The sequence below is a fragment of the Heptranchias perlo genome, chromosome 11, assembly GCF_035084215.1.
Source record: "Heptranchias perlo isolate sHepPer1 chromosome 11, sHepPer1.hap1, whole genome shotgun sequence".
Classification (NCBI taxonomy): domain Eukaryota; kingdom Metazoa; phylum Chordata; class Chondrichthyes; order Hexanchiformes; family Hexanchidae; genus Heptranchias; species Heptranchias perlo.
This window is the reverse complement of record NC_090335.1, coordinates 14,915,364-14,939,648: the sequence shown is the minus strand read 5'-3', so window position 1 is coordinate 14,939,648 and position 24,285 is coordinate 14,915,364. Positions and strand designations below refer to the sequence as shown.

The 24,285-nt window shown below is 41.4% G+C and overlaps 1 protein-coding gene across 1 annotated transcript in view; it reads right to left on the bottom strand.

Annotated features, from left to right (window-relative positions):
* fndc3a (fibronectin type III domain containing 3A) overlaps positions 1-24,285 on the bottom strand; it is a 228,175-nt gene that overhangs the window by 129,177 nt on the left and 74,713 nt on the right. Inside the window, exon 3 of the mRNA XM_067992587.1 lies at positions 19,853-19,928. Within this exon, the coding sequence (XP_067848688.1) occupies positions 19,853-19,928 (76 nt within the window). The remainder of the gene's footprint in view (positions 1-19,852; positions 19,929-24,285) is intronic.

Genomic DNA, 24,285 nt, shown 5'->3' with positions numbered 1-24,285 from the left:
TCCAAAGGTTCACCATCCTGAGTGAAGAAATGTCTCCACATCTCAGTCCTAAGTGTCCTAACCTGTATCCTGAGACTGTGACCCTTTGTTCTGGACCCCCCAGCCAGGGGAAACATCCTCTCTGCATTCAGTCTGTCTAGCCCTGTCAGAATTTTATATGTTTCAATGAGATCACCTCTGATTCTTCTAAACTCAAGTGAATACAGGCCGAGTCGACCCAATCTCTCCTCATGTGACAGTCCTGCCATCCCAGGAATCAGTCTGGTGAACCTTCGCTGCACTCCCTCCATGGCAAGCATATTCTCTCTTAGGTAAGGAGACCAAAACTGCACACAATACTCCAGGTGTGGTCTCACCAAGGCCCTGTATAACTGCAGTAAGACATCCTTGCTCCTGTACTCAAATCCTCTTGCAATGAAGGCCAACATATCATTTGCCTTCCTAACTGCTTGCTGCACCTGCATGTTTACTTTCAGTGACTGGTGTACAAGGACATCCAGGTCCCTTTGTACATCAACATTTCCCAATCTATCACCATTTAAACAATGCGCTGCCTTTCTGTTTTTCCTTCCGAAGTGGATAACTTTACATTTATCCACATTATACTGCATCTGTCATGTATTTGCCCACTCACTCAACTTGTCTAAATCGCCCTGAAGCCTCTTTGCATCCTCCTCACAACTCACGATCCCACCTAGTTTTGTATTGTCAACAAACTTGGAAATATTACATTTGGTTCCCTCATCCAAATCATTGATATATATTGTGAATAGCTGGGGCCCAAGCAATGATCCCTGCAGTACCCCACTAGTCACTGCTTGCCACCCCGAAAAAGATCCATTTATTTCTACTCTGTTTCCTGTCTGTTAACCAATTTTCAATCCATGCCAGTATATTACCCCCAATCCCATGTGCTTTAATTTTGCACACTAACCTCTTACGTGGGACTTTATTAAAGGCCTTCTGAAAATCCAAATTAACCACATCCACTGGTTCTCCCTTATCTATTCTACCAGTTACATCCTCAAAAACTCCAGTAGGTTTGTCAAACATGATTTCCCTTTCATATATCCATGTTGACTTTGTCTAATCTTGTTGATATTTTCTAAGTGTCCTGTTATCACATCCTTTATAATAGACTCTAGCATTTTCCCTACTACTGATGTTAGGCTAACCGGTCTGTAGTTCCCTGTTCTCTCTCTCTCCTTTTTTTAAAATAGTGGGGTTACATTTGCCACCCTCCAATCTGCAGGAACTGTTCCATAATCTATAGCATTTTGGAAGATGACAATTAATGCATGCACTATTTCCATGGCTACCTCTTTTAGTACTCTGGGATGCAGATTATCAGGCCCTGGGGATTTATCGGCTTTCAGTCTCATTAATTTCTCCAGCACTATTTTTTTTACTAATATTAATTTTCTTTAATTCCTCCTTCTCACTAGGCCCATGGTTCCCTAGCATTTCTGGGAAGTTATTTGTGTCCTCTTCCGTGAAGACAGAACCAAAGTATTTGTTTAATTGCTCTGCCATTTCCTTGTTCCCCATTATAAATTCTCCAGTTGCTGACTGTAAGGGACCTACATTTGTCTTCACTAATCGTTTTCTTTTTACATACTTGTAGAAACTTTTACAGTCCACTTTTATATTCCTTGCAAGTTTACACTCATACTCTATTTTTCCCCTCTTAATCAATCTCTTGGTCCTTTTTTGCTGAATTCTAAACTGCTCCCAATCCTCAGGCTTGCTACTTTTTCTGGCAACTTTAGATGACTCCTCTTTGGATCTAAGACTATCCTTAATTTCTTTTGTTAGCCATGGTTGCGCCGCTTTTCCTATTGTGTTTTTGCGCCAGAAAGGAATGTATAGTTGGTGCAATTCATGCATTCGTTCCTTAAATGTTAGCCCTTAAATATTCGTTTCTTAAATAAGGAGAAACCGTTCCCAGTGGCAGAAAGGTCGGTAACCAGAGGACATAGATTTAAGCTAACTGACAAAAGAACAAAAGGCAACATGAGGAGAAAAATGTTTACGCAGAGAGTTGTTATGATCTAGAATGCACTGCCTGAAATGGTGGTACAAGCAGATTTCATAACAACTTTCAAAAGGAAATTGGATAAATACTTGAAGCAGGAAAATGTGCAGAGCTATGGGGACAAAGCAGGGGAGTGGGAATAATCGGATAGCTCTTTCAAAGAGCCGGCACAGGCACGGTGCTAATTCTATTTCCTGAACCATTGCCCTGCTTTTATTTTAAACAGGTTTAGATGGCGGAATGAGGAATTCAACTTGAGTGTGTTGAGCATTCACACAACATTACTGGCAGTAATTTCTACATTCATCAGTCTTAAAAGAAAGAAAGACTTGCATTTATATAGTGCCTTCCATGACCTCAGGATGTACCAAAGCGTATTACAGCCAACGAAGCACTTTTGAAGTGTAGTCACTGCTGTAAAGTAGGAAACACAGCAGGCAATTTGGGCACAGCAAACTCCCACAAACATCAATTAAATAAATGACCAAATCTTCTGTTTTAGGTGTTGGTTGAGGGATAAATATTGGCCAGAACACTGGGAGAACACTTGCTCTTCGTCGTTTAGTACCGTGCAATCTTTTATGTCCACCTGAGAGGGCAGACGGGACCTTGGTTTAATGTCTCATCTGAAAAACGGCATCTCCGACATGGCAACACTCACTCAGTACTGCACAGAAGTGTCAGCCTAGACTACGTACTAAGTCTTGGGAGCGCGACTAGAACCCACATCCTTTGATTCAGAGGCAAGAGTGCTACCCACGGAGTCAAGGAGGTTAGTGAATCGGTAACATGGGGGAATAAACTCATGACCTGTACTCGAAAGTATAAAAGGGAGAAGTTAGAAAAATATCTTTCCTGCAAAGGACTATGATATGGATGCTTTACAACAAGTGACTATGAAGCCAATTCAACCACAACATTTAAGAGTGAATTAGATAAACACAAAGAATAATATTAAAAGATACAGGAAAAGAGCAGTTAAATGGTAATCAAGTAGATAGCTCTAGGGGGAGAGCCGGTATTGACACCAAGATAGAAACTTGGCACAGAGGGCTCTATGATTGTATAAGTGGGCAACTTTCTGGAGATGGAAAAACATAGCCTTAACAATGGATAAATATGGGTAGAAAGCTCAGCTGAGGTTTGAAAAGAACACCAAGGTGAAGCACCACATGATTCAGCGTAAGCTGGCAGCTGGATGAACAAATTATTGTTACATAAGAAATAGGAGCAGGTGAAGGCCATGCGGCCCCTCGAGCCTGCTCCGCCATTCAATCAGATCATGGCTGATCTTCGACCACAACTCCACTTTCCTGCTTGAACCCCATATCCCTCGATTCCCCTAGTGTCCAAAAATCTATCGATCTCAGCCTTGAATATATTCAACGACTCAGCATCCACAGCTCTCCGGGGTAGGGAATTCCAAAGATTCACAACCCTCTGAGTGAAGAAATTCCTCCTCATCTCGGTCTTAAATAGCCAACCCTTTATCCTGCGACTATGCCCCCTAGTTCTAGACTCTCCAACCAGGAGAAACAACCTCTGAGCGTCTACCCTGTCAAACCCCTCAGAATCTTGTGTTTTTCAATTAGATCACCTCTCATTCTTCTAAACTCCAGAGAGTATAGGCCCATTTTACTCAATCTCTCCACATAGGACAACCCTCTCACCCCAGGAATTAGTCTAGTGAACCTTTGTTGCACCGCCTCTAAGGCAAGTATATTCTTCCTCAGTTAAGGAGACCGAAACTGTACTCCAGGTGAAGTCTCACCAAAGCCATGTATAATTGTAGTAAGACTTCCTTACTCTTGTAGCCCAATCCCCTTGCAATCAAGGCCAACATGCCATTTGCCTTCCTAATTGCTTGCTATACCTGCATATTAACTTTTTGTGCTTCTTGAGAGGACACCCAAGTCTCTCTGAACACCAACATTTAATAGTTTCTCATCATTTAAAAAATATTCTGTTTTTCTATTCTTCCCACCAAAGTGAATAACCTCACATTTCAATCCATCTGCCACTCACTTAACCTGTCTATATCCCTTTACAGACTCTGTATCCTCCTCACAGCTTACTTTCCCACCTAGCTTTGCATCGTCATCAAACTTGGATACATTACACTCGGTTCCTTCATCTAAGTCATTAATATAGATTGTAAATAGCTGAGGCCCAAGCACCAATCCTTGCGGCACCCCACTAGTTACAGCCTGCCAACCTGAAAATGACCCGTTTATCCCTACTCTTGTTTTCTGTCCGTTAACCAATCCTATATCCATGCTAATATGTTACCCCCAACCCCATGAGCCCTTGTCATTAAGAATAAAATTCTCAAGATGTCCCAAAGTTCTTCACATCCAATGTATTACTTATGAATAGTCACTGTTGTTTTGTAGACAAACATAGCAGTCAATATGTGTACAGCAAGATCCCACAAACAGCAAATAAAATGACCGATCAGCTAGTATGTTTTTTAGTAATGTTAGCTGAGGGAGAAATGTTGACCAGGACACAAGGGGAACTCCCTGACCATCTTCAAATAGTGCCGTGGGATTTTTTAAAATTTCTACATAAAAAGGCAGAGAGGAACACTGTTTACTCTCATTTGAAGGATGGCAAGTCCAACAATGCAGCACTCCCTCAGTACAAGATTGTATGTTCAAATCCAGGAGTGGGGTTTGGGCCCACAGCCTTCTGACTCAGCTACCAACTGAGTCAACGTAACACTCAAATCGCAGAGAATAACTAAACATAAACATATGTTTAATATTTGAGTTAGGAAAGAAAACAATTTCTCAACTGTTGTTCATATTACTTTCCTAAATAGGCACAGAGCATCAAGGAGTACCACTGCATATTTCAGTCTTAAAGTAAAATTAGGTCAAACATAGATGAAAGACAACTTACCAACCAATAGTATTTACTATTTTCCATTCAAAACAAATGAAATGAAAGTTATTTATGGAAGTGGGCACTAAACTCTTAGAATGTTGAATTTTTGAATTCCCTTTCGGTTGTTCAAACCATGACAACTCAAAACAAACGGGACATTGCTGCAGGAGTTCCTCAGGGCAGTGTCCGAGGCCCAACCATCTTCAGCTGCTTCATCAATGACCTTCCCCTCCATCATAAGGTCAGAAATGGGGATGTTCGCTGATGATTGCACTGTGTTCAGTTCCATTCGCAACCCCACAGATAATGAAGCAGTCCGTGCCCGCATGCAGCAAGACCTGGACAACATCCAGGCTTGGGCTGATAAGTGGCAAGTAACATTCATGCCAGACAAGTGCCAGGCAATGACCATCTCCAACAAGAGAGTGTCTAACCACCTCCCCTTGACATTCAACGGCATTACCATCGCCGAATCCTCCACCATCAACATCCTGGGGGTCACCATTGACCAGAAACTTAACTGGACCAGCCACATAAATACAGTGGCTACAAGAGCAGTTCAGAGGCTGGGTATTCTGCGGCGAGTGATTCACGTCCTGATTCCCCAAAGCCTTTCCACCATCTACAAGGCACAAGTCAGGAGTGTGATGGAATACTCTCCACTTGCCTGGATGAGTGCAGCTCCAACAACACTCAAGAAGCTTGACACCATCCAGGACAAAGCAGTCCACTTGATTGGCACCCCATCCATCACCCTAAACATTCACTCACTTCACCACCAAAGCACTGTGGCTGCAGTGTGTACCATCCACAGGATGCACTGCAGCAACTCGCCAAGGCTTCTTCAACAGCACCTCCCAAACCCACGACCTCTACCACCTAGAAGGACAAGGGCAGCGGGCACATGGGAACAACACCACCTGCACGTTCCCCTCCAAGTCACACACCATCCCGACTTGGAAATATATCGTCGTTCCTTCATCGTCGCTGGGTCAAAATCCTGGAACTCCCTATCTAACAGCACTGTGGGAGAACCTTCACCACCCGGACTGCAGCAGTTCAAGAAGATGGCTCACCACCACCTACTCAAGGGCAATTAGGGATGGGCAATAAATGCTGGCCATGCCAGCGACGCCCACATCCCATGAACAAATATAAAAAAAATCTTTCTGGACATGAGCTATTCAGACCATGATCAAGATGTACGACTGTTGAATCAGATTCCTTGAAAGTAATTTATGTGAGTTTATCCTATTCAGGGTGAACTTGGATAATACTTTTTAAACAGAACTTTTTCCCTTTGTACCCAGTATTGGAAATGAGTAACTTCACATTGGGTACAGCACTGGTTAGATAATTTTCAGTGCACCCACAAATCTAATCCAGCAATATTGTGGAGCAAACCTAATCTAATTAGTTGTTTCTAATCACTTCATTGCAGTTTAGCCAGTCTAGGTCTATACATCAGCCTCTTAGCACAGGTAGTGATAAGACAATGAAACATTGATATCCTTGGTCATTTTATTTTAATGTCTAATGTAGCCTGGACTGTAATCACTACCAAGGAAGGTTTCAAGTTCTCATTTAATTCACTCAATACTCCACCGTCATGTATAGTGGCAAAGTAAAAGCTGGCAGCTGGCATGCAACCTGAATACTGCCATACCAACAGATTCATTCTTCTACTTCTTCTCTCAACACTATTCAGCATCTATTCAACAATAATTTACACATTGGTAGTGTGCACACACAATCTGTGCAATTGCGCCTAATGTCCAACATACATGTAGCCATTGTGTGATTCCAGTTTTCTAAAATATTCGTTGGTGTAAACTAGGCAGCTCCACTTAATCTACTCTGGGGCCACCCATATAACACATTAAGAAGCTTTAATATCCGCCCCTTCCACTCATTAAGTATTTTTTTCAAACAAATAGGAATAAGGTGATTGAGAAACCCTGCACACAAGTATTCCTTTAAAGGAGGAGGAACAAGAATGCTATACTGCTTTAATCAGACTAACTGAAGTTTCAAAAACATATTGGCTGTCAAGTGCAATGAGTGTAAATGATTCTTGATGGCATTACAAAGCTACTATGATGACATCTTCTGAAAACTTGGAGAGAGGAATAAATGTTAACCGCACTAATTTGTAATATTATGTTGACATTTTCATAGACAGTTTATTGCATCACAGTTATGTTGTTGTTAAATACTTGTTCGCATCTATTTAAAGTGCCACTTTGTTGTTCATGTTTTCTCCAATGCTGGAGGAAAATATTTATTGCTGCAACCAACTGGCATGCAGTTTCTCTAAATATATTCCTAAAATTAATACTTGTATGTAAAGATTCCAGCGCCCAATTAATATGATAGTAGGCCAGCATCAGCTTGGGGGCTATGGGGGGGGGGGGGTGAGGAAGAAGAACAGGGTTTTTGCTGTACTGAGATCTTTCAGGTCCAGAAGCATGGGAAAGCACTGCAGACAAGTCCTCTGGCAAGAAAAGAATTTCCAGATTTGCTCTAGGGATCCTACTGAGCTTTAACTTAGTGAATCCTTGGTTTGTTGTCCATAAGGTCATTATCAGGCAAACTTCATGTTTTTTTAGGATATCTAATGGAGTCAACTCCTATCATAGGAGGTTCAGCTTAGAGTTTCAGCTGTGGTTCAATTGGTAGCACTCTCGCCTCTGTCAGAAAGTTATGGGTTCAAGCCCCACTCCAGTAACTTCAGCACAAAATCTAGGCAGACACTCCAGTTGACGGAGTGCTGCACTGTCGGAGGTGTAGTCTTTCGGATGAGGCGTAAAACTGAGACCGCGTCTGCCCTTTCAGGTGAACATAAAAGGTCCCATGGAACTATTGCGAAGGAGAGCAGGGGAGTTCTACCTGGTGTCCTGGCTAATATTTATCCATCAACCAACATCACAAACAGATTTTCTGGTCGTTACCTTGTTTGAGGGACCTCACTGTGCACAAATTGGCTGCCGTGTTTCCTACATTCCAACAGTGACTACACTTCTAAAGTACTTCATTGGTTGTAAAGCATTTTGGGACGTTCAGAGGATGTGAAATGCGCAATATAATTGCAAGTTCTTTCTTTCTATAGGATCTACCAGAGGGGAGAGATTTAACATTTGTACCAACCTGCAGATCAACACAAAAACAGTTTTGTTGCACCTTTTGTATATCAAAATGAATCAAGGCACTTTACAAGGACAGTGATGGACACACTAAGCCAGAAGTAGAAGAGAAGTTAGAGGAGATCGCCAAAGGTGGTTAAAAAGGTTACGTTTTAATGACTTATGAAGACGGGGATAGAGGTGGCAAGATGAAGAGGTTTAAAAGTGCTGGCAGAAAGGCCTGTCATCACTGGTAGACCAGAAAGAAAGGGGCACAGGAGAGGGTGTGAGCTGGAATATAGAGCTGGAGAAGACTGCAAAGACAGACAGGGATGCTCAAACATGGTGTCGGTGCTTGATGAGTAAGGGGACAGGCTGTGAAGAGATATTGTTGATATATGACATGACACAGAGGACAGTTTAAGTGAGGAATATGGAATTACCACTGGTAAGCCAGGTTTTGGTCAAATTCAAATTCATCAAGAGTGAGATCATGGATGATAAGACAGCTGAAGGCAGAGCCGCCAATGGTGGAATGATTAAAATTGGGAGTGCGCAAAATGCAAGAATTGGAGGAGCGCAGAGATCTCAGAGGGTTGTAGGGTTGGAGAAGCTTACAGAATTAGGGAGGGGCAAGGCCATGGAGGGATTTGAAAACCTAGATGAGAATTTTAAAAGCAAGGCGTTCCTGGATCAGGAGCCAATGTAGGTCAGCAAGCACATGGGTAATGGGTGAACGGGACTCGGTGCGAGTTAGGATATGGGCAGGAGAGTTTTGGATGAGCTCAAATTTACGGAGGGTGGAAGATAGGAGGCCAGCCAGGAGAGCATTGGAATAGTCGAGTCTAGAGGGAACAAAGGCATGGATGACGGTTTCAGAAGCAGATGAGCTGAGGCAGGGGCAGAGATGGGCGATGTTACGGAGGTGGAAGTAGGCAGTCTTGGTAATGGAGTGGATATGTGGTCGGAAGCTCATCTCAGGAACAAATAGGAGAAGAGCAGGAGAAGAATTATAAGTAACAAGCCTGACTTATTCCCAACTTCCAATTTTTAACTTGCATTGGTATGTTCGCCTTTATTGCAAGGGGATTGGCATATAAGAGATCTTGCTGCAGGGATCTGGTGAGGCCACACCTGGAGTACTATGTACAGTTTTGGTGTTGTTACCTAAGGAAGGATATACTTGCCTTAAAGGGGGTGCAACGAAGGTTCACTAGATTGGTTCCTGGGACGAGAAGGTTGCCCTATGAGGAGAGATGGAGTAGAATGGGCCTATATTCTCTGGAGTTTAGAAGAATGAGAAGTGATCTCACTGAAACATATACAATTCTTAGAGGACTTAACAGGGTAGATGCTGAGAGGCTTTTTCCCTGGCTGGAGAATCTAGAACTAAAGGTCATGGTCACAAGATAAGAGGTTGGCCATTTACGACTGAGATGAGGTAAAATTTCTTCACTCAGAGGGTTGTGAATCTTTGGAATTCTCTACCCCAGGAGCGCTGTGGATGCTCAGTCGTTGAGTATATTCAAGATTGAGAGCCATAGATTTTTGGACACTAAAGGAATCAAGGGATATGGGGATAGAGCAAGAAAGTGGAGTTGAGGTAGAATCATAAAATGGTCACAGCATGAAAGGAGGCTGTTCAGCCCATCGAGCCCGTGCTGACTCTTTGTAATCCAGAGCAATCCAGTTAGTCCCATTTCCCAGCTCTTTCCATGTAGCCCTTCAAATTTTTTCCCTTCAAGTATTTATCTAATTACTTTTTGAAAGCCACGATTATATCTGCTTCCACCACCCTTTCAGGCAGTGCATTCCAGATCATAACTACTTGGTGTGTAAAAAAGTTTTTCCTCATGTTGCCTTTGGTTCTTTTGCCAATCACGGTAAATCGGCGTCCTCTGGTTCTCGACCCTCCCACCAATGGGAACTGTTTTTCTTTATTTACTTTATCTAAACCCTTCATGATTTTGAACACTTCTTTCAAATCTCCCCTTAACCGTCTCTGCTCTAAGGAGAACAACCCCAGCTTCTCCAGTCTATCCATGTAACTGAAGTCCCTCATCCCTGGAACCATTCTAGTAAATCTTTTCTGTAACCTCTAAGGCCTTCACATCCTTCCTAAAGTGAGGTGCCCAGAATTGGACACAATAGTGGCCGAACCAGTGTTTTATAAAGGTTCAACATAACTTCCTTGGCTTTTGTACTCTATGCCTCTATTTTTAAAGCCAAGGATCCCGTATGCTTTTTTAACCACTTTCCCAACCTGTCCTGCCACCTTCAAAGATTTGTGCACATATACCCCCAGGTCTCTCTGTTCCTGCACCCCCTTTAGAATTGTACCATTTAGTTTATATTGCCCCTCCTTGTTCTTCCTGCCAAAATGCACTTCTCTGCGTTAAATTTCATCTGCCATCTTTCCACCCATTCCACCAGCCTGTCTATGTCCTTTTGAAGTCAATCACTATCCTCCTCACTGTTTACTACACTTCCAAGTTTTGTGTCATCTGCAAATTTTGAAATTGTGCCCTGTGCACCCAAGTCCAAGACATTAATATATATCAAGAAAAGCAGTGGTCCTAGTACCGACCCCTGGGGAAAACCATTGTGAACCTTCCTCCAGTCCGAAAAACAACCGGTCGCCACTACTCTCTGTTTCCCGTCACTTAGCCAATTTCGTATCCATGCTGCCACTGCCCCTTTTTTCCCATTGGCTTCAATTTTACTGACAAGCCTATTATGCGGCACTTTATCAAATGCCTTTTGAAAGTCCATATACACATCAACCACATCACCCTCATCAACCCTCCCTATTACCTCATCAAAAAACTCGAGCAAGTCAGTGAAACACAATCAGCCTTTAACAAATCTGTGCTGACTTTCTTTTATTAATCCACACCTGTCCTGGATTATTGTTTCTAAAAGCTTCCCCTAGTCAGTTTGACTGGCTAGGTTCTTTAGCCTTCCCTCATAATAAATACTGAATAATAAATCTTTGCCCACCAATGTACCCTCTCAAAGCAAATGATATCCTTCCTATGACGAGAAATAGCATGTCAGCAATGTCTTTGAAAGACACCAGATCAGTTGAACAGAGCCTCCCTCTTCTGAAGCCATGCTGATTGTCCATTAAGCTCATTACCCTTTAGAAAATTATGCTTTTCTAAGTATCAGCTTGACTCAGTGGTAGCACTCTTACCTCTGAATCAGAAGGTTGTGGGTTTAAGCCTCACTGCTGGGCATCAGCACATAATTTAGACTGACACTCCACTGCAGTACTGAAGGAGTGCTGTGCTGTTGGAGGTGCCATCTTCCAGATGAGACATTAAACTGAGGCTCCATGTGTCTGTTGAAGTGGATGTAAAAAACCCCAGAGGATTATTCAAAGAAGAGCAGGGGAGTTTAACCCTCAACCAACACCATTAAAAACAGATTAGCTGCTGTTATAGGATCTTCCTGTATACATCTGGCAGCCGTGTTTGCTACACGACAGTGGCTACACTTCAGAAGTAATTGGCTGAGAGGATGTGAAAGGTACTATATAAATGCAAGTTCTTTCAGTCTTTCAAGTATTCACCCACTAGATCTCTCAAAATTATTTCAAGGACTTTTCCTATAACAAATGTTAAAATTACTGGTCTGTAGTCTTCAGGTATGTCTCCTGGGCTTTTTAAAAAAAATAATCTGTTTAATGTTATTCATTTTTCATTCTGCAAGAATCTCTCCCAAATTTAGTGAACTTATACATGTCAGTTAAAGCTTCATTAATTTTGCTCCATACTTTTAAGACTCATATATAAAACTTATCTGGACCAGGTTCTTTGTCTATTTTAATAATATGACTTCATCTTCATTTCAGAGGATCCAATTTTCCACTTGTAGCTCAGGGTAAAGGCCATTGGCCTAGATGAGTCAGTCAATACTACCATAGTAACTGCTTTTGAAAATGTTAAAGCACCAACGATGAACCCCTGATCAATGCATAAAGCTACAGAATGGATGCTATGGCAGCCACATGCTTTGAAATACACTCTCTAGTAGTTTAGCACCAAAGGAGATCTTCAAAAAATCTTGAAACATACACAAAGGGAGGGAGGGTACTTTTCTTTATTTGGCAAGAGAGATGTTGGTGGAAGAATTTAGTGTCAAGAGCCTTTTGACCTGTTTTTTAATAATGGGAATTGGTGTTAAAAAGAATATGTCAAACCAGAAGTGACTACTTTAAACAGTACCAACTGGGATGATCAAACCATCCAAGTACTAATAAAGACTTTGATGGGTCAAGTCACTCACTCAAAGCCAGTGTTGGGTTGACATTGGGCCAACTGAGATTGAGTAAGTTCGTGACCAATGCTGAAGAAAACACTATGAAAGACTTGCATTTATATAGCGCCTTTCATGACCTCAGGACATCTCAAAGCACTTTACAGCCAATGAAGTATTGTCACTGTTATAATGTAGGAAATGCGGCAGCCAATTTGCACACAGTAAGGTCCCACAAACAGCAATGACCACATAATCTGTTTTTTTTTAAAAAAGTGATGTTGGTTGAGGGATGAATATTGGCTAGGACACTGGGGAGAACTCCCCTGTTCTTCTTCAAAGTAGTGCCATAGGATCTTTTACGTCCACCTGAGCGGGCAGACAGGGCCTCAGTTTAACGTCTCATCCAAAAGATGGCACCTCCGACAGTGCAGTGCTCCCTCAGTACTGCACTGAAGCATCAACCTAGATTTTGTGCTCAAGTCTCTGGAGTGGGACTTGAACCCACAACCTTCTGACTCAGAGGCAAGGGTGCTACCAACTGAGGCACAGCTGACATATATGGACTTGAGAACTTCAATGTCTTCCCCCCAAGTGTACAAGTAGGCTCAGCACTGTATCTTGCTTGGAAAACTCCAGAGAATGCCCTGTCTGCAGACAATTCTCAATCTGACCTGAAGCTGGAGGTGCCCTTCTTGGCAGGCCTGGAACCTGAAATGTCTTTGCTCCTAGAACTAATCTTAGACATCATCATCGATGAGGAAGCCTTCCAATGAGCATAGCTTTTACTGTGTCTGAAGCATATTCGCACTCTTGAAAATCCAACTATGTTGAGAACAGTTCAAGCAGGTATCATGGGCATTGTTCATTAAGAGAGATCAATGGGATTTGATGCAAATTTTAAAAGTGGGAGCCAGCATTGACCAGAGGTTAAGGATCTCAATCAGAACCCAATATATTGCAGTAAACCTCTGCTAAGCGTTCAAAAATGCACCAATTTTTATTTCCTGGATGAAGCAATGCACCACACTTACTTTTAGATGGGATTTACATCAAGTTACATCGAAACTACTGCACAGAAACAGGCCATTCGGCCCAAATGGACTATGCCAGCGTTGATGCTCCACATGAGCATCCTCCCTCCTACTTCATCTAACCCTATCAGCATACCCTTCTATTCCTTAGGGTTATAATCTCACTGGACTCTAGATTATGAATTTACTATTCGATTAGCAACTAATACTTCAGTTTATCATTTATTAGTGACAGAAATGAGGCAAAAATGACTCTGACAATATATGAGACTAATGATTTGAATTTTGATCTTGTTTTTCAGAAATAGTGTACAAACATCAGACCAAAAGATAAGGGTTTTTATTTCAGATTTCCAGCATCCGCAAAAGAGTATCATTTATTCCCATAAAAATGTGTCAAATTTACTGTGAACTAAGAGTTAAGGACCCTTGGTCTATTTGTAAATAATACATATATAAAAGCTACAAAATTATTCAATGACGGATCTCAAAAGAGATGGGCAAATAAAAAATAATTAAACTAGCAGTCACCTAATTACCATTTGTGATTCCACAATGAATAAAAGTCCAAGTCAACAAAGAAGAAATGCTTCATCAATGACCTTCCCTCCATCATAAGGTCAGAAATGGGGATGTTCGCTGATGACTGCACAGTGTTCAGTTCCATTCGCAACCCCTCAGATAATGAAGCAGTCCGAGCCCGCATGCAGCAAGACCTGGACAACATCCAGGCTTGGGCTCATAAGTGGCAAGTAACATTCGCGCCAGATAAGTGCCAGGCAATGACCATCTCCAACAAGAGAGGGTCTAACCACCTCCCCTTGACATTCAACGGCATTACCATCGCCGAATCCCCTACCATCAACATCCTGGGGGTCACCATTGACCAGAAACTGAACTGGACCAGCCATATAAATACTGTGGCTACGAGAGCAGGTCAGAGGCTGGGTATTCTGCGGCGAGTGACTTACCTCCTGACTCCCCAAAGCCTTTCCACCATCGACAAGGCACAAGTCAGGAGTGTGATGGAATACTCTCCACTTGCCTGGATGAGTGCAGCTCCAACAACACTCAAGAAGCTCGACACCATCCAAGATAAAGCAGCCCGCTTGATTGGCACCCCCTTCACCACCGGCGCACTGTGGCTGCAGTGTGCACCATCCACAGGATGCACTGCAGCAACTCGCCAAGGCTTCTTCGACAGCACCTCCCAAACCCGCGACCTCTACCACCTAGAAGGACAAGAGCAGCAGGCGCATGGGAACAATACCACCTAGAAGGACAAGAGCAGCAGGCGCATGGGAACAACACCACCTGCACGTTCCCCTCCAAGTCACACACCATCCCGACTTGGAAATATATCGCCGTTCCTTCATTGTCGCTGGGTCAAAATCCTGGAACTCCCTTCCTAACAGCACTGTGGGAGAACCGTCACCACACGGACTGCAGCGGTTCACCACCACCTTCTCGAGGGCAATTAGGGATGGGCAATAAATGCTGGCCTCGCCAGCGACGCCCACATCCCGTGAACGAATAAAAAAAAAAAAAAATGCAAATCATTCTTCCCAGAGAATGCCACTAGCTTTAAGAAATACAACTGTTCTCATCTTTTTTTTGTAGTTTAACAGTTTTCATTCAAAAAAACTTTTGAATATTTGTGAATCAATCATTTGCATTCATTTCCCTAATTTAAATGATAAGGGATGTTTTCTCATAAATTATCCTATCTTCCTAAATCAAGCAATGACCAATAGCACACATGCTGGAAAATCCAGGACTATAACAATGCCTTTGATGACTCATCTTTGTTGTGTGTGAAAAGCAAGCTACCACTCACAAATAAATAATCTAGGAGTGACCAATCTCTAATAAGAGTCCCCCCACCTTATTCTAATAAACTTCTTAACAGTGAGCACGGTTTGCATTTTTCCACTATCTATAATACTAATATAAACAAATTCAAATGTTCAGTTACGCATGAAACTTCGTTAACAAAGAAATTACAGGTAGTGAGTTTTACCCATGATTTGAAGAAATTTTAATCTGAAAACTTTGTCTTCCCTAAAAGGAAGCTATCAAATAAAGCAGAGTATTCATCTTGAAAATACACCTCATATTAACAAAACAACTTTAACAAAGCAATTAAAAATAAATCTACACATGGCAGTCATCTTCTGAGCTGGAAGCTGAAGCACAACATTTTTATTCCAGTTAGCCTTCACTTCCACCATCTCCCATTGCTCTTCATTTGCAGTGGCAATGTTGGGAGCTGAGACTACATGAAGAAATATCAGGCCTCAGCACCAGCCTTGGAAGTGTGATGAAGATGACAGTCTAGATTGAGAGCACATTCACAGCATGGCAAGTTTTTAATACTTTTCTTTCAAAATTAAATATGCGAGTGTACGTTTTAGACAAATATCCAAGGATGTGACCGGAATATGGGCTTATGGTGCAGTAACGTAGGAGAAAAAGAAACCTTGAGCCTTATTTCTTACACATGATATCTTACCAATAGGTGTTAGTGGTTGAGCTTCTTAGACTAAAATACATTTTTGGCACAGTGTATCTCTAAATAATAAGGGAAAATAACATCGAAAATAACATCCTAAGAACACAACCATAACATCAGGATAAAATATATTCATTTAATCACATTTATGCAGAGTCCCTTAGGAAAACATTCTTGACTCTACTCTGCTACTCACCTTCAACAACCTGATGGAAGTGATCAAGTGATATTCCTTTTAACAATGACCATCTACCAAATGGTTAACTCACTATCTAAAAGACGAGCAGCAACTAGAGTCTGTGGACAGATATAGAAAGAATTGGACAGATAGAATGTTATCTCCAGCATTGAAAAAACCAAATCAATAACTGTGTTGGAAAGGATTGATTGTAATTCTGCCCACCCACTCTTACACCAAGCTGTGCTCAGTCACAGACATTCAGTTCCTTGGCTTGGTTGTTACATCCAAATTATGCCAGGCAGAACAAGCGAGATAGATCACCTGTGCAGCAGAAAGAAAACTTAAGATCCTTTAGAAAATCTCATTCCCACTTATCCCAGTTAGGGATTTCAATGTTGCAACATGTCTATATATCCCCAACCCCTTCCCTAAGTGATGTATCATTGTAATCAGCAGGCTGTAAAGAAAAATCTATCTCTTAAACCAAAACTAAATGGAGTGAATATGCAACGCCTATATCATGCAAAACCAAATTTTACAACATGGTGGGAATGCAGCAAGGCTATTAGTCCCAAGACCCTAAAAGATAGCAGCCGAATCAATACGAGAGATGCTACCATGTATGCCAATATCATAGCTGCTTCGGTCGCTTTACTCCATAAAGTCTGCATAGAATACTAGTAGCAAGCCCTCATTCACACACTACTCCTTCTGTCCGTGGAACTCTCTTCTAGACTGAGTCTTCATCTGCAACTCATCAGATACACATGCATTTTTTTTTTATCTGGGCATCACTGACTTGCTAAGACAGAAACTGATCTGTAATGCTAAAATGCTGTTAATCCCTTTCTACACAGTAAGAAATTGACTGTAAGACATCAGAACACAGAATATATCGCATTTAGTATTTCTGAAGTGGAAGCTGATGCATGATCTTAAAACATTCTTGGTTTCTTTCCAGACAGAACTGGAAAGAGTGCAAGAGAGGGAGAAATGTACATGACAAGAGGATAAGCCAGAGTGTACACAAGACAGACAGAAATGGGATAATCAGCTTTTCTCAGTTGGTAGGAATTTAAAGGTGCCCTTCTGTAACACTAGAATTTATATTTAAAAAAACACTAAATGGAGGGGGTTGGGTGGTGCAGTGGATTAGGGGCTGTCCTTTCATCTCTGGAACCCGGATTTGAATATAGCTCAAACAAGTGACGTGGAATTCTTCTCTGTCTGCTCACAATGAAGTGTAGTAGCAAATCAGTTCCAGCCTGGTCCCACAGCACAAAACTGTGACCCTAAATTGGTATCTTACCTCAGAAATTACAGCATGGTTAGAGTAGGAAATCAGGGAAGAAAAAGTCATATTGCTGCAGTAGGGGGTACTATTCGAAGGCAAAAGGTGAGGCAAACTGTTTAGGAAAAACAGGGAAAGCTTTGCAGTGTTTGATATTGAGAATGGATGCCCAAAATAGAAAATGGTCCACATCCTAGTCATGTAACATATATCCCTCATATTGATAATCAAAAAATTCAATTTTTAAAAGCAAATTTCCCACAGTTGTAAAGTGCAAAGCAAAAGCTGGTGGAAGTGTCTTGCTTCCTTCAGTAACTTTATACTACTACCTAGAGCTCAGTGCAGCAGCAGCAGCAGCAGCAATGAAGTGCAGTGGATAGAAAACATTACAAACAGCATCTATCAAATATCTGCACAATAATTACTAGCTGCTCACAGTTTCCATCTTTTCCCTGCTAAAAGTTTGCAAGCCCCACATCCACCCTCACCTGCTTCGGTCCCACTCTTCTACCTCTTTTCATTCCCCTTCCCCATTCTATCCCTCCCCATCCCCCTTGTTCCTCCTCCCTTCCAATTCTGCCACCTTGGTCCATTGATCCCGCACCATCTAAAATCCTGCTTGACCTGAAGACTGCTTGGTATTGTGCAATATCATGATTAGTGTTTCATATATTCGGTTCACATGTTCATTGCATTGAAATCCACCTACATCCCTTAGCCCATCTGCTTAATTGGTCCAGATCCCTATGAATGTTGCCAATCTCTCTTACAACGACTCGTACTGCTTAACATCAGTTGCAAATTTCATGTTACTCCACCATTCAAATCAGTCTCCCACAGATAGAGCTTTTTTTCTTTTAATCATCACCCAGTGCTTTCTACTGTCAAACTAAGTTTCAATCAACTTAATTTAATACTAAGTTTCAATCAAATAGCTAATTTGCCATTTATCCCTTTTTTAAAATGTGGGGAATTGATCAAATACCTTCCAAAAATGATTATATATGCCAACCTTCTCAAAGAATTCTCATATCCTATTGCTTCTAAAGCCATGCTGACCACTCTATGATCTCTATGCTTTTGGATGAACACCAATAACATTCCACAGGATATTCTCAAGCATTTCACACTACAGATGTCAGTCTGATCTTTAATTTCCTGATTCATGTCTCACTGCTTTTTTGAATATCAGGATAACATTTCATACCTTTCTATCCTCAGATACAACCCTATATTTATGGAGCTTCTATAAATGTTCATCATCTGAACTCTTTTCATTTCATTGAGGATTCCAGTGTTTACGTAATGTGGTCCAGGAGCCCCGAGAACATTTAATTGCTTCTTTTTTTTCATTTCAGTAACCTGTATCTCAGTCACATATTTTGGGTAAAATGTTAGAAACTGATCTTAATCCACAGTGGTCATTTAGTGAAGGCTGATGGGAAGAATTAATTCAACACCATTCCATTTCTTGAAACCCATAATATTTTACCCAACTTTCCCGAGAGGACCTATACAATTTTTATACTCTATTTTAAAAAAAATCTGGAATATATTTTGTCCCTACTGCTGCTATCTGTGGTTTGCCTTTTTACTGTTACCTAGTCCACTACCCATTTTAGATCTCCTTTAGCTGATTTTATGACCTTCCATCCTCTACTTCTTATTAAAAAAATATACTTTTTAAAGGATTTTTTTCTGCTTGGCCTCTAGATTGTTTTCACCTCCTTATTCAGCCACAGTACCCAATATACTTTTTCTCAGGAATATACCTCCTAACCACAATCTTTAACTCAGCCTTAAAAATGTCAGTCTTCCTTCTGCATACTTTCAGTGTTAGTCAAGCTCAGTGCAAATGTAACATTCATGTTCTCTTTCTGATATGTCATGTAGTGCAACTGAAAGGATCAACTATATTCAACTTGAGTGCCTAATGATAATGATAATATAGACTGGTGCAGTCCACAAATATTTAATTTTGTTCTATTATATATTGATCCAAACCTGGTCAACTCTACTTTTGAAATTTTGCTTAAAAAGGGACAGAATGCCAGGTAATGACACCATCTAAAAGAGAGTTCCACTGCTAGAATAGTTGATTTGTGAAGCTTTTACTGGTATCCTATACAAACTTTTTGAATCAATGCAGAATGACCTGGAACTGCAACAGTTCTTGTAGTCTCAGCATAATCATAATCTGCCCAACCATATCTCTCCATCATTGATGAGGGACTCTGGTGTAGACTCCTGAATAAGTTAAGTTCATTGGTCTCTATGGCTTTGGACTGTACTATGTCTAAAAGAAATAGCTAGGAAATACTTTTGGCAGTCTGCAGGGAAAACCCAACACTGAGTGAATATACACCTTGCAGACTCTGATACAAATTTAGACAATTACAAGAACAGGAATCTTCAAGAAAACTCAGTACAATAATTTATTCTAATGGAACACAGAGTGGAGTCAAGTATACTTGCCTAACAGAATTCTATGTAGGGGCTGTAAAAAAATCTCACAAACTATCATTTACCTGTAATGCACTGAAGCTGCCCATCCTCTCTCCTTATGGTAAATGTCTCACCTGGGTTGACTTGAACCAAAATAACCTGTAATTATATACATTAAAAATATTATTTTGCATACAATTTTCAGTCAACTAAAAATGTATTTAACTTTTTATTTTTAAAAAAACTTTGAATTACATAGGAATAGCTATGAAATACAAGAAAAAAATCTTACATTTATTTAGCTCCTTAACATAGCAAAATGTCTCAAAGTGCTTCACATTTGGGAGTCAGATCAGAGCAGCAGGGAGGTTAGGGGAGATGGTTGAAGGTGCAGTTGAAGAGGTACTTTTTAAGGAGGCTTTTGAAGGTGGGGTGAGATGTAGCAAGGTGAAGGGGTTTAGGGATGGAGTTTCACTATGTGGAGGCAAAATGGCTGAAGAACCTGTTACTGACAGTAGAGTGGAAGTGGGGAGGAACACACAATAAACCAGAGCTGGAGAAGCAGAAGATACAGACTGGGAAGTGAAGTTCAAAGTGACTGCTGAGATAGAGAGGAGCAAGACCAGGAAGAATTTCAAGACACTAATGACCATTTTGAAATCGATGTGCTGAGAGGCAGGGATCAATGCAGTTTGGCAAGGACAAGAGATAGTGAGACTGGTGAGGACTATAAAAGGCCTATTCACCCGATATGGGCGAGGGAGATTTCACTAAGACAGCAAGTCTTGGGATTTACAAGATTTTAAGGATCAGTCCAACAGGAGGAAACATGTATTTTGGCCAAACAGGTGGACATTATGCCTGCGAGAGGATAGGGGGAGGAAAATTCACGAACAATGACATGCGGAGGGAAAAGGTGAGGTGGACTGGGGCAATGTTTGGAGCAACCTTCCCCCACCCTTGTATAAGGAGATATGGGGGGGTGGGGGTAAGAGAAGAAAATTTGATAGATACCGAAGCCTCCAGAACCCCAGCATCAATCAAGATCAACCCCAGAATAGGGTGAAGGGTCAACTGATAACACCACAACTACTGCAACCCATGCAATACTTCAAAACAGACAGTACACATAAAATCTCTCTAATTGAGCCACCTTGTGTAGTCACTCCTTACATACAGCATATCTGTTTCCATAGAACTGGGAGACAACAGCATGCCATAAGCACAATTAGAATATATTAAATCTTTGCATTTTTAAATTTTGAAATATCACATTCCAGGACATAAATTTAATTTTAAACAGATTTTCCTTTTCTTTTTTTGAAGGAAACAACGGACAGCCCATGAGCAAGAGAAAGCATTTCTTGCATCATTCAACTGAATAAAAATCACTGCAGCTTATTACTGAATATTATAGATTTCCAAGTGTGTTTCAGAGCATCTAGATCTTATTACTCACCTTAGTTAAATGTCTTCTTCAGTATAATTTCCAGGATTCAGATGGTCGTTTAGATCATCTGAATCCCTTGATGGGGTTATACTGCCTTGTTACTCTAGGATATTCAGTAATATGTATATTATATAGTACTCTCTCATTGAAACTTTCGGCTTTCCAGTACTTCACTTTTCTACTGCACATTACATTGCTTACAAACAACAGCAGACAAGGTAAAGCCTAAAGTTTACAATGTTCAGCACTTTAGTATCATCAGCTTCGCTAGGCTCAGATACTTAGATACTTTGGGAGTGGGAAGAGTAGATCTGTTTTGCAAACAAGGTACATATACAATAAAAGATTTCAAGAATTGTAAATTGCTGGTTTCTGAACTTTCAACCCGGTGACAGAAAGCACATTCAAACAATGCAGATGGAACTAAAAATATAGGGGCCAAAATTCCAATGGGTTTGCTCCACCATTACAACTGCTGCAGAGTCGAACTGTCATAAGCCGAAAGGGAATGCCGCAGATGCCGCCCCAAATTCCGGGGAATAGGAGCATTCACATGGTCGGGGCAGGCCATCTGTGCCTGCAAGCACGCTTCAGAGGTGCCCGCCCTGATCCACTAATGGGTGTTGAAGCAGCCTACAGCAGCTCTGATGGGGAGCCCCAGGGCACCATCCTGGCACCAAAGAAAAATATTGACGTTTAAGTCTTCAGCTCTTAAGGGAATCAAAATGTAGAAGGCTCATGTGCGCCCCACCCAACTGGAATTTCCTGGGCAGTATACAGTGGGCAGAAATACAATAGAGCCAGGCTGAACCCTAAATTCTGGCACCCGTCATGAGATCTGCATGACTTAAGCCCTGGCACCCAATCGGAATTTAGTATGGGTAAGTCCTGGGGCCTTTACAAGGGAGTCAAGAGTACTCATTTCAGCTATCAGTTGATGGGAGTTCCATGGAGGCCTTGTAAGAGCGTACAGGAATAGGACTCCAAGGATCTCTCCTTGACGTGGTGGGCAGGCAGAAGATTCACCCGAGTCTCCTCCTTGGCCATATACATGAAGCAGAATTTCGGTAGATCCATAGAACCAGTTTCCACCCCAAATTTCAGCAACCACCCAACTGAAGCTCTGCCCTCCTATTGGAATTTCAGGACCATATTGTATAATAGTGAGCGTATTTATTCCAATAGATTTGATTTGTACACTTCCCATATTCAGCACCACATTAGAATCAAATTCCCCAATAGGTCTGGGAACAGGAAATTACAAAGGGACACAGACAGATTAAGTGACTGGGCAAAACTATAGCAGATGGAGTTCAAAGCAGGAAAGTATGAAGTCAACCTCTTTGCTTCCAAGAAAGACAAATTCAGAATATTGTTTTAATGTTGAGAGATTAGGAACTTTGGAGGAGCAAAGAGATTTGGGTGTCCAAGTACACAAATCACTAAAAGATAGTGCACAGGTACAAAAAGTAATCCAAAAGGCTAATGGAATGCAGCAAGTTGTAATGATCTGGAACGCACTGCCTGAAAGGGTGGTGGAAGCAGATTCACTAGTAACTTTAAAAAGGGAATTGGATAAATACTTGAAGGGAAAAAAATAATAACTATAGGGAAAGAGCAGGGAAATGGGATTAATTGGATAGCTCTTTCAAAGAGGCAGCACAGGCTTGATGTGCCGAATGGCCTCCTCCTGTGCTATAACTACTATGATACTATGAATGTTGAACTTTATCTTCAAGGGGCTGGAATAGAAAGGAGATGAAGTTATTCTTCAGTTCTACAGGGCTTTGGTAAGAGTCCATCGGGAGTACTGTGCTGAATTTTGGGCACAGAATCTCATGAAAGATATACTGGCCTTGGAGGGGGTACAGCGCAGATTCCCCAGAATGATACCAGGGCTTAAAGAATTAAATTATGAGGACAGGTTTCATAAACTTGGCTTGTATTCCCTCCTTAAGTTTAGACGGTTGAAGGGGATCTAATCACAAGGATACAAAGAAACTACTTCCTCTGGTGGGATAATCAAGATCAACGGGTCACAATCTTAAAATTAGAGCTAGGCCATTTAGGAATGAAATGAGGAAACACTTTTGCACAAAGGGTTGTGGAAATGTGGAACTCTTTCTCCACCTCCCTCTTTCCCCCCGCCCCACCTCAGCCACAACAACTGATAAGTCATTCAGGTAATACAGATGGTATCTGGCCATTTGACACGCATCACGAATATGCTTACGAGGTTGACTCAGCTCTGTTAGAAAATAAGGCTGTCAGGAGCAGGCCTCCAGATGCATCTGATCCCATACAAACTGACTAACCAAGCAGAGAAGAATTAAACTGTGGATGAGACATATCAAGCATTTCTGCTCAGAGGCTTAATAAATATTACATTATGTTATTACATATAATGGGGAGGTAATGAATGTTTCTAAATATAATGGAGAGGGACTGTATCAAATTCCTGTTGCAATTGTATATTATAATTACAATAATAGCGTTTACTATGCTCTCAGCGACTTTTGTAACAAACACACTCCCATGTTGGTATGAAATTTCTCTGTGCACTATTTTACAATAAGTATTTGAATTTGTATAGTGCAATTAACATAACGGAACATCTCAAGTTGCTTCACATAAATGAGAACATATCGAACAAATGAAAATTGCAGTAGATGGCCGAACGTACAGTCGAATAGATCATTTTGGGGCGGAGGCTTTTAAAAGGTGGAGAGAGAAGCAGCAAGGTTTAAAGAGGGAGTTCCAAAGCATAGGAAGTAAAGGCTAAAAATTGTCACTTAGTAAAAGTATCAGGAAAGAGGGTGGTGGTGGTGGGGGGGGGGGGGGGTATGTAGAGAGACCAGTCAGAAGACCTTACGCTAGGGATTGGAGGAGTTTACAGAGATGGCAAGAGCAAGGACAAGGACATGGAGGGATTTGTAAACAAGGACAAGGATTTTGAATTTGCTGTTTGGGCTATCAGGAGCCAGTATAGGACAGGAGTGATGGGCAAAAGGGACTTAGTGCCGGACTGGAGCTTGCACAAGTTGGAGTTTGTGTAGAATGGAACTC